Genomic DNA, 11,113 nt, shown 5'->3' on the forward strand with positions numbered 1-11,113 from the left:
TCCTAATTCTCTTCTGCTCCTCCTATCTCCCACCCCCCATATCTCAATGTTTTGCCTCAGTGAAATGTGGTTCTCCTCAGAAAAAGGTTGGAGGCCTCTGCGTATAATACAGATGACTTCTATAAAGAGGGCAGGAAAAGATAGTAACGTAACACTTTTTTTTACTGCAGGGTTCTTTTTGAAAAGAATTGCAATCCTCTAAATTTTTCTGAGCCTGTGTGCAATCCCAGAACCAACTGGTCGTTATTTTCTGGACAGCGTGTTGGCTCTGGGCAGCCCGCATCCTCCTAGTCTCCTCCGTTTCCCTCCCAGTCACAGGACTGTCAGCAGTTCTGAGTCCTGCTACCAGCCCAGTGGCTACTGATAACCATCTCTCTTCCTTTTTGCTAGTGTCCTTTCTCAGCCTGATCATAATACATTTGTTTTGGTCATAATATGGCGAGCTCTAGAGAAACAAGAAGTCGCCCCAGCCCTGTTCTCTGCATAGATTAGTTGCATAGCCCAGCATTCTAAATACTTTTAAACCCTCCCTAATCAGGATGGTCCATTTCAATAATAGTTTTGTTGTCAGAAATGTCATTGAGATATCATGTAGGTTTCCTCCCATGGTGTTGTCTTAAAGGGACATTTCCTGTCTCCTTGCTTCCAGGCTCCCATCTCAGTCTTCAAAGAAGATAGCCTGAGATTCCCTGGCCCCTTGAACCCTGGCAAGGACCTTTCCCAGTCCTTTCTGGAAAGTTCTGCCCTATGATTCAGAACCTACCCACGCCTTAGCACACAAGAGCTTATACTTTTCCTGCCTTGGGTGATATGTAAAGAGCTTCCAGTTTGTGGAGAGGACAACTTCCACTTACAAGTTTTGAGTCCTTGAGCAAATCATCCGCCTTCTCTGGGCCTGGGTTTTCTTACCTGGGAGTGCTAATCAGTCTCTGCCTTTACTGTTTATTTCACAGGGCTTGTGTGGGCATCAAAAGACAATGTTTTGAAAGCCCTTTGTGAACTCTGAAATGTTGTACACACGTGTGCAGTCATTGCCGTTTCTTTTGGACCTCTGGCTGTAATCCTGCCTCCTCTTCCTGACCCGCTCCTGTCACTGACCCCGTGCTAGGGAAACTGACCCATCCAGCGTTCTTAGAAGGAGCCTTGCTGCCGGGGGATTGTTTTCTTTATGAAGCGATCACTGTAAGGGAAGCGGGTTTTTGCTTTTGAATGTACAGCTGAAGAGCAAAGCTGCCTCCTGCCACATTTGCCCACAGGGCTTCCTGAGAGGCATGATGATGAGTTGCGTTTTTTTCTGCAGACCGATGACAGCAATGGGGACTTGGACCCGGGAGTCTTGCTGACAGCTCAGACCATCACATCTGAGACGACAAGCAGCACAACCACAACTCAGATTACCAAGGTAACAAACCAGTTAGAACTTCCTTCTGGAATTCAGTGGCATGCCAAGCTTGCTGCCTCTCTCTGCAAGAAGGACCCTGGTCTAGAAGCAAGGGTTTTCAGCTCCATCCCTACTGAGCCAAATGAATCCACGTGTCACAGGGGGAAAGACTCTGCTGCTTCCCCAGCAGTAAAGCTAGGGGGACCCTGAGGGCACCCTTGCCTAGTCAGTAGTCTCATAAAGTCACCTGTGGCCGTTCTCTTTACACATCCACCTGTCTCCCTGGTCACTCCCCTGTCTGGCTGTGGAGGTGAGTTTAAAAAGTCAGTTTAAGGACAGGTGTCGTTGGTATTATTGTGCAACCATATTTTCCAAGTAAAAAATTAGAACTCAGGGCCCAACAAAAAGTTTTTATATCACGTCCAGCATCAAGGCCATGGGAACTATAGTTTGCATGTTGAAATATTGGAATTATTAAAATATTGTTTATGGGGGCGAGCAGGAAAAATTATCTAAAATTGGAACTACTCCCTGAAAATCAGAGACAGTCCATGTTTGCTGCAGCACTAGAGGGAAATATATTTGCTTGTAAGTAAGAAATCTAGATTTCTGACCAAGCTCTGTTATCGAAACAGATGACTGGAAGCTAGTTTCTTAATGTGTCTAGACCTTGGTTATCCTCATCTGTCAATTAGGGAAACCTACCCACCCTGAGGGGATTACTTGAGGATCTTTTGATCTCAGTGATATGAAAGTGCTTGAAAATAAAGAGCCCAGTTTCAAGCTGCGTGACATTTTTGGTCATAGTCTTCTGAGTTTCCTCTTGAAAATAATCAAAATGTACAGGAAAAGAGCAGAAAGAAACACCTGTCTGTCTTGTTTACTCACTGAATTTCTGTGATGTTTGGGAGGAAGAAAAAGGGAATAATAAATGGAGATTTGTGACTTTCCATTTTGCTTGTTAAAGATTTTAGCAATCCATGGGAATAGAGGTGTGCTCATTTTAGCAGGTGTAGCCAAGAGTTTGGACAAGTGGGTAAGAAAGCTATTCTAGACAGTACCCAGCAGCAGATGAAATTTTGGAGTAGAGCTTTCAGAAAAATCTTTTACTGTTTTTTTTCCCCCCCTTCCTTCTTTCTTTCTCATGTGACCACCTCTCTTTGGTTTCAGACTGTAAAAGGTGGGATTTCAGAGACCCGGATTGAGAAGAGAATTGTGATCACAGGAGATGCCGATATTGACCATGATCAGGTGAGACTGCTGAGGAGATTCTGGGCATGGAAGAGGTCCCTGGGCGGGAAGATGGATGGATACAGGAGTTGGCTTTCAGAAGACACCTCTGCCATCTTCATCCCCAGGGACACCCTGGGCTACTCTAGCGCCTAAATGAGAAGAATGAAGGGAATCAGACCACGGAGGCCTGTGGGATGGGGCCTGCAGGTGGGGGGAGCGTGAAGTGTAATAGAAAAAACATGGGCCTTAGACTCAAAAGGCTTGGGTTCACATCCTAGGTCTCCCCATATTCTAGCTCTTAACTTCCTAGGCCTCTGTTTCCCCATCTTTAAGATGGGCGTTATGGCAACTTCCCCTCGAGATGGTTGTGAGAGTCATGGGATACGGGATATATGGTGTGAGGTACATGGTAGGCTCTGGGTGGGTGGAGCTGTTCTGTTCAGGGGATAGTGTGTACCTCAACCTGTGCTGGAGACAGAAGAAGATAGCAAGACAGAAGGAAGGGGGTGATCCTTGTCCGCAGAGGGCTGTAGTGGCCCTCGGGGCGAGGGAAGCAGAGTGAGGTGGACTGCCTGCGAACAGGAGCCTTGACTTCAAGTCTGTCCTACATCTGTCGCTAGCTTACTGTGTGACCTTGGGCAAACCACGCTACCTCGGAGTCTTTTTTGTCTCCTAAAAGAGAGTAGGTTGATCTAGATAATTTCTGGGCCCTTCTGAGCACTCAAACTCTCTGTTTCTATATTAATTAAGGTGCTAATTGTGTGCTGCAAGCAATTAGCAAATAATAAGGTCAGGATTAATGCTCCCAGTTCTCTGCTGGGTGAGGTTAGAACAGTAAAGCTGCAGAGAAGAGGGGGTGGAGGGACTGCATGCAAATGCTTCTGGAATCACTGACAGCAGTGCTGGAGCAATAATTCCGTGGCCTTTATGCTGATACGTTGAGTGCCTAAAAAAAAAAAAAAGGAATCCTGAGCCGCACTGATGGCAGTTCCCTTGGTAGCAGGGTTGAGACTCCCAGCTGAGAACTCAGGCTCAGGGTCCCAGCAACAAGGCTGCAAAGCCCAAGTGCAGCCTGTTAGCCCCCAGCTAAGTAGATCCTGCTACGCTACCAGCCTGCACCCACCTCCTTGGTCTGGTTGATTTGAGCCCCAGCTGTGTGCCCAATCGGTGCTGGACAGCAAGAGCCATGGGACCGGAAGGTGTTTGGGTTTGGAGTAAGACAGCCTTGGGTTGACTTTTGATGCCGCAACTTATTGGTTGTGTGCCCTGGAGCAAGTTATTTTACTTCTCTGAGCTGTAGTTTTGCCACTTGTAAAATTAAGATAATCATAGGTTTCTTTCAGGGTGGTTGTGACAAACACACTTGATAGCTCAGAGAGATGCGCCTATGTCCCTCAGTTCTCCTGGGTATGAGGACTACATGGAAGGGCTAAGAGGTGGCATACTGTGGATGGGTGGAGAGGCACTTAAGCAAGAAGTCGTGTGGTGCAGGCTTTCATTGAGAGATCGGTGTAGGCCAGAGTAATCAAAGAGAGGGCTTGGGCTGGGCCTTGACCCATGAGCAGGTGGGGTGGGCAAAAAGGATCAGGGACAATGACCAGGGGCCTATAGAGGTGGCACTTCTAAGAATGGCTTTCATGGAGTCAAGAGACCAAAAGAGGAATTTCCCTACTAGAAGTAGTTCTTTAGAGCCAAGGTCAACAGTCAGGTGGTCAGATCTAGCTAGAATCCCCATGTCACCATTCCCAAAGGCTCTTCCACCTTGGTGCTGTGAGCTTGAGGCTCAGAGACTTGCCGCACAATGAGAGAAGTGGCGTCATCGCTCTCACTTTCCCTCGGCATCATTTAGCTTTTCTAAAATGATCGAAACTCCTCCAGATGCTAATAAAGGGGCTCCCCGAAACTAAAGGACAGTGTAGTGAAAAAGAAAGCCTTATAGATTTAAGTTAAAATCCCTGCTGCATTACTTACTAGCTGTGAAACATTAACCACTTTATTTACCCACTGAACCTGTTTCCTTGTCTATAAAATGGAAACAATAAAGGGTGCCTGGCTGGCTCAGTTGGTGGAGCCCCCGTTTCTTCATCTCGGGGTCATGAGTTTGAGCCCCACATTGCACGCAGAGCTTACTTTAAAAAACAAATGGAAACAGTGCTACTACCCTAATTCATCAGTTATTCTGAAGAGGTGGCTCAGTTGGTTAAGCGTCTGCCTTCAGCTCAGGTCATGATCCCAGGGTCTTGGGATGGAGTCCCGCATCGGGCTCCCTGCTCACTGGAGAGCCTGCTTCTCCCTCTCCCTTGGCTGCTCCCCCGGCTTGTGCTCTCTGTCAAATAAGTAAGTAAAATCTTTAAAAATAAAATGAAAAAATGAAGATTAAGTATACAATAATAATAATGTGCTTAGGCCAGTGCACGGCATGTAATAGGCCGTCCCACTCTTCCTCCTTACTTCCCTCTCCCTTAGCCAAAGAGATCTCTTCCTTTTTGTAGCATGCTTCTTTAGTTCCCTCTTCTTTTCTGAACTTCCCGGTGACCCTACGTTGAACACAGATTTTGTTTTGTCCTTCAGGCTCACTTCTTGAGTGAATCCTCCCAGGCCCACCCAGAAGATACAGCTATCACCCCTGAAGTCCCTTTATGATTCCTTAAAGACAACTCTAGCCTTCCCGGTCTCTGTGTTTTCAGTCCAAGAGCTTCCCTCTGCAGGATAGGGGAAGGAAGTCTGTTATCAACTCGCTTAGCCTAAATGCTGCCCTGGTACTGCGGACAGAAAGACTGAATTTGCCAGAGAAATGATAACCTGAGACCCCTGCCTTCCTTCACCAGTCAGGCTGCTGTCTGCCTCACGGGCATGGTTTCTTTCTTTCTCAGGTCCTTGTACAGGCCATCAAGGAGGCAAAGGAGCAGCACCCAGACATGTCAGTGACCAAGGTGGTCGTCCATCAGGAGACTGAAATCTCTGAGGAATGAGCTCAGGTAAGGGCTATTCTTGGTGGGGGGAGGGTGTTCACTGTCCCAGCCTCAGAGAGCCCTGAACAGGAACAGCCCCTGAGGTGTCCACACTGGGACTTACCTAAGTAAAGGCTCTTTGCTGTCACAGCTATCTCTTGAGTCCAAACCTGAGAGGGCCAGAGGAGAACAAAACCAAGAAAAGCAGAACCTAGTGGTCTAGAAATGAGGGCTCGGGGCATAGAGGAGAGAGGGCTGAAGCTCGGAGGCCAGACTCGAGAATTGGAAGCGGGCAGCTGCTTCTGGGGAGCCAGGAATCCAGATAAATTTACGCCTAGAAGTTTACAAGTGACTCAAAGAAGCCATCAATCACCAGAGGGGACTGGGCTCCTCAGTAAAACTGCTCAGGGCCGGCTTGGCACCTGGGACCACAAGAACTTGGCACTGGGACTGGTGGCTGTCTCCCTTTGCAGGATTTAAAAAGTTTGCTTTCTTTCCTCTTAGGACCTATCCTACCCCAACTCCCGGCCTGTCTCCCATCCAAGAGAAAACCAGCAAAATGATAAAGAAGCTTACCTGCAATAGTCAAGACATCAGGCTTTCAAAATTACTCTAAACCACCAGAATATTAATTTCGTTTTCTATTTGGAGTTTATACCGAGAGAGTCTTCTAGACATTGCTGATTCTTTTAATACCTTTTTCTATATTGTGATACCAGAAATTGTTCAACTTTTCACTCTATGGACTGTTTTTAAAGAGCTTTTTGTTTTTTTATGCGGTGGTTTGTAACCCCTTCAACCTAGTCTCTCCCCATTTATTTCCAACCCAGATACTGACAGGTCTACAGAATTCTTGAGGAAATCCTCCAGAGACTCTGTCAGCTGTGTTGGGGGCCAAAGCCAGCTTAATGGGGCTTCCCTGCTCCTCCCCTAGTTTTATACCCTTTCGATGTCAGCAGAAACTTCATGAACCAGCCTTTTCTCAGAGCCAATGATCTGACTTTACCAAGTGAGGCAGGGCACCTGTCCTGATCCACAGACCCCAGGGAGACATCCCTGTCCTTCTGTTGAGGGTGGTTTTGGTGAGGCAGAGATCTCTGCTAAGAATGTAGTATTGTTTTTCCTTCTTTCCTCCTGTTCTTTCTTTTTGGAGCTTCGTTAGATCAAAGACATAAGAAGTTGTTTCAGATATATCTGATACTGTGAATGTTTGAACAAATCTGTGGCCTTCACCTTCCTGCCCTCCCTCCCCTTTTACCTCATCAGAAGCAGTGGCTCTGCTAAGTTCTCCCCCCACCTCCCATCTCAGGAGACCGAAACTCACACAAAAATAGGCACTTTTGGCCAAAAGCTCTAATGGCACATTTTTAGTAGTGATTTGGGCAAGGGAAGTTGATGAAGTTTAAAAAAAAAAAAAAAAAGGTTTTCTAGTTCTGGGAATGTGCACTTCACACAGGGAATGGCAGAGTTTACCTCAGTCAGATCCCACTAAGAAGTGTTTCCAGGTGACTGACCCTGGGCCTTTTTCTTTAATCGTGGGATGACCGGAAATGTGACTCAGAGAGGAGGTTGTGTTCCTTGACCCTTCTTCTCCTGACCAGTACCTGCCTGCAGACACCCTCCTGGAGCAACGGAATTGACTTTTAGGCGCCATCCTTCCCACAAAACCCCACACGACAGGGAGCACAAACACCAGCTCTCATTCCCACTCACCATCTGAGGTCTGTCGGGTGTTGTAGGCTTGATTTTTGTGGTGGGTTGTGGGTTTATTTTACTTCTAATTTTTTTTTTTGCTTGGTTTTGAAAATGGGACTGACTGATGAGCCCAATTCCACCATTCCTGGTAGATCTGGGGGCATTTTTATTCAATAGTGCTTCTCTCATCTTCCAGCTGGCTTCCCACAAACACATCTGCCTGGAAGTTCTTAGAATCGTATGGTGGGACAGAGGTGGACTTCATGAGAATAGACGGTGGGTCACAGCAGTCTCGGGGGCTCAAGAGCCGTGAGCGAAAGAGAAAAGTCTAAAACCTCTGCTCCCCATAGTGGGAGCCAGCCGCATGTGTCCAAAGCCTCGACTGGCTGAGTCTTGTTTTAGACAAACTCAGTTGGTTTGAACTGATTTCAGATGTGTGCATTTTTCGTTTAGTACTTCTGTGAGCCTGCTACTAACCACGAGGCAGCTCTCTCTGGAGAGGGACAGGAAGAGCTCAGGTGGGACGCGTGACAGGCCTGGGGGAAAGGATCATCCTGTCTCAGGAGCAGACTTCCGGCCTGTGGGCATAGGGTCGGAAATGGTGGGGCTTGCTTGTTGGTGCCTAAGCCTGAGCCGTGCTGCCAGGAGTGGTGGTGAGGTTGGGAATCCAGCTCACATCAAACAGCATGTAATGGGAGCTCGCTTTCCAGTGGCCAGTTGTCCTGCTGAGAGACCTACCAGCCAGCTCCCACAGTGGACAGCTGTGGAATGAAGAGGGTGGGGGTGAGGAAGCGGGCACAGCGTGAGCGTCACAAACCGGGCCCACTGAGTTCTCGCTGTCCACACCGCTGACGGGGGCCTGCACGCCCCCTTGGCTCTGTCACCAGCTCACCGTGCTGCTCTCTGCTTCCTTCACTCTAAGTTGGGCCAGAAGATCTCAAATGCCCTTTCAGCACTGAGAAGCCACAGATTTGGACAAGCTAGGAAGAGGGTGTCCTTCCAAGACTCTTCCCCTGTCCTCCCGCTCTGGGAACAGATCTGGGGGTTTGACAACTGTTTGGATTTTTTTTTCTTCCTGCAGTTGTGTGTGCATTTGTGTGTGTGTGTGTGTGTGTGAAGAAAAACAGATTCTGTGCAGGTGGAAATGGTGAAGAGGGGAGGAGAGAGCTTCATTTCCAGGGTCAGAGACTTGGCAGCCGTTTTCCTGAAGTGACTCAGACACACCACAGTGACAACTCTCACTGCAATTTTATTTTTATTTCACTTGAGAAGTAAAGACTTCCTCCAAGCTACACGAGGTCTCTGCCACCCACCCACCCACCCGCCCGCCCACCAAGCAGGACCTGAAAAGCTAAGGGCCCACAGAACCTGGGTGCAGGGACCTCTTGGGGCCTCCTCACCCGCCTGCCCAGGCCCCCCCATCGCATATTCTGCAAGGCAGCTGAGCGGGAGGGGCCCCGACCGCCCTAGGGAGTAGAACCAGAGCTATGGCCTGACTGACACCAAGGAATGCTCGTGGGAAAGATCTGCCCAGGATCTCAGCCCCAGGCTGGTGGTTTTTGCAAATCTCTCTGAAATGTATTATTTTGGTGACAAAAATGAAGGAGCTTTGTAAATTTTTTTAAAATTATGAATCATGTCAAGTAGTTGTTTACATTTCTTGACAAAATAGGAACTATGGCAGCAGAATCAAATTGGCAAGATCCTTAGATTAAAAAGGCAATAATTAGGTCTGCTGTTTTGGCCTTTTGTAGTAAGAGAAATGGTGTAGTGTTTAGATAATGTGTTTGGTCTTGCTTCTTGTATTGCATTTTTCAATAAACTAAACAAACAAAAAAACCCCAAAAAACCAGGACTGAATCTGAGAATTGATCAACTTTTAAAGTTCTCTTCTCCTACCAGCAATCTGGGAAAAGTTCCACATGGGTAAGGGAGACTCAAATTTTTGACCCTAGAAAAGACTCTTTTCTAAATTAAGCTACCCACATTGGCCAAAATGCAGCTTCAACGCTGTATAAAAGGAGAACTGGCAGATGCTTTTTGCCAGTTGGGGGAGATTTTGCAGCACAGGCCATGACAAAGGAGAGAAGGGGGCTTCTCAGACCTGTTCAGGAAGGGGCTGGACCCTCCGGAGGAAGGCTTCTTTGGCAGTAGTGCAGCCCTAGGGGGTGTACCCTGCATGGCTGAGGGCAGAGAGGGGCTGAGGGGGTGGGAGTTAATGCCCCAGTCTCCATCCCAATGGCAGTGGAGGGTCTTAACTCTACCGCGTTGCCCATCTCCCCTAACCCCACAACTGGTGCTACCGTGGAGGGAGCCTGGCCCAGCCTGTAACATCCCAACCTACCTTCCAAGTCTTAGGGGTCCTTGCCCACCACTTTGGATCTGCCGAGACACCTGCTGCATCTCCCAATCACCCTGACCTGGACCTCCAGCTGCCTCAGGTACTGTCCAAGGCTAAGGCCACTCTTGGAGGCTTAAAGAGTTCCCGAGGCCGAGTCATGCTGGTCTCCAGACTCCACATGAAAACATTCTCTCCAGCTGATTGAACCCTTGTGCAGTTGGCATTTCTCTGCCGACATGCAAGTGAGGATGCCTTAGCAGCTGCTGGGGCCAGAGCATCCATCTCCGGTCTGGGAAGTGACTGATGCATCTACTAGACATTGGGACTTCTGGTCCTGTTACCACGGTCCATGCTGCAGCCCTCTAGCAGGCTGTCCCCTGCTCTTCAAACCCGCGCTCCCAAGTCCCCTCCTCCTTCCAACTTGGCATAACCCCCCAGACTGAGGCGGTCCAGCCGTGGCCAGCTCCGGTGAGCACAGTCTCGAGCCGCTGGGGCCCCAAGCAGGAGCTCCCCGAGGCCCAGATCCAGAGACTTGGAATGTTCAATGCAGGAACCAGACGGCTGCACGGTGATAATCACATGGCCAGTCTGGGTCCGTGGACCCCAGGGTGGGGGCAGCCCCGGGCCCTTCAGCGGGTAACTGTTGAGCAGGGCAGGTAACCCCAAGCGAGGATTAGCAGGCTCTGAACGCAGACTCCGCACTGATGGGACGGGTGAGGTACCCCGACGCGGGGACAGGTCCCAACTTTCTGGCTCTGTGCAGCCTATGGCTCCGGGAGTCCTGGGTCCGGGGCTGGGGAGGAGGGCACAGTCCCAGCCGGGGCCGTCAGGGGGCCGGAGCGCCTGAGCCCGCAGCACCCCCTGGCGAAGCCGTCGCGTCTCCAGGTCGCGGTTCTCGTAGAGCAGCGTGTTGGCGCAGATGAACACGAACAGGCCGACGCCCATGACCACGGGCCCAAGGAGCCGCAGCCGCTCGTGCGGGCCGTGCCCGCGGCCCGCGCCGCGCCCCTCGCGTCGCAGCTCGCTCACGGGGGGCGCGCTGGCATTGGCAGCGCGCGGCCCTGGGACCCCGGCGCGGTGCGGCCAGTAGCCGGCCACAGCGATGCCCATGCCCACCAGGACCACGAGCGCCCCCAGCGCCGCGAACGCCCCCGACGGCGAGCGCAGCCGCAGCCGTGCCCGCACCCGCAGAGGCTCGGGCGGGGAGCGCGGGCGCCGGCGGCGGCCCAGGCGGCGGCCCAGGCGAGAGACACGGCCCTCGGGGCTCCTCCGCACCTCCCCGCAGTCTCCGGGGCTCCCGGCTGTCATCTCGCCGTCGTCTGGGCGCTCTGCGGAGAGATGGGAGGCAAGGACTGAACCGACGGGCCTAGGGTCGGAGCGCCAGATTGGGAGGCAAGATCCGGCTGCCTCGCCCAGGCCGCTTGGAGATCCCTGGCGGCCACCCCCGGATTTTCCCGGGCCGCGAGGCGGGGAGCCGCCCCCGCTCGGGTTTTCCGCAGCGGAGCTCCGAGC

General features: G+C 50.6%; 2 protein-coding genes across 20 annotated transcripts in view; one reads left to right on the forward strand and one right to left on the reverse strand.

Moving 5' to 3' along the window:
- Positions 1-8,372, forward strand: part of EPB41 (erythrocyte membrane protein band 4.1) — a 192,805-nt gene extending 184,433 nt beyond the window's left edge. For all 19 annotated transcript variants that reach the window (XM_081817911.1, XM_081817904.1, XM_081817898.1 and 16 more), the window contains 4 exons: positions 1,301-1,402; positions 2,552-2,632; positions 5,488-5,592; positions 6,070-8,372. In XM_081817911.1, the coding sequence (XP_081674037.1) occupies positions 1,301-1,402; positions 2,552-2,632; positions 5,488-5,586 (282 nt within the window). In that variant the 3' untranslated portion in view covers positions 5,587-5,592; positions 6,070-8,372. The remainder of the gene's footprint in view (positions 1-1,300; positions 1,403-2,551; positions 2,633-5,487; positions 5,593-6,069) is intronic.
- On the reverse strand, positions 7,331-10,909 carry TMEM200B (transmembrane protein 200B). Its single transcript, XM_081817919.1, has one exon. It carries the CDS (start codon positions 10,907-10,909, stop codon positions 9,986-9,988), a length of 924 nt encoding a protein of 307 aa, XP_081674045.1. The 3' UTR covers positions 7,331-9,985.
- Between the last annotated feature and the right edge of the window lie 204 nt (positions 10,910-11,113).

The sequence above is a fragment of the Leptonychotes weddellii genome, chromosome 4 (assembly GCF_054177405.1).
Source record: "Leptonychotes weddellii isolate Sample4059 chromosome 4, ASM5417740v2, whole genome shotgun sequence".
Classification (NCBI taxonomy): Eukaryota; Metazoa; Chordata; class Mammalia; order Carnivora; family Phocidae; genus Leptonychotes; species Leptonychotes weddellii.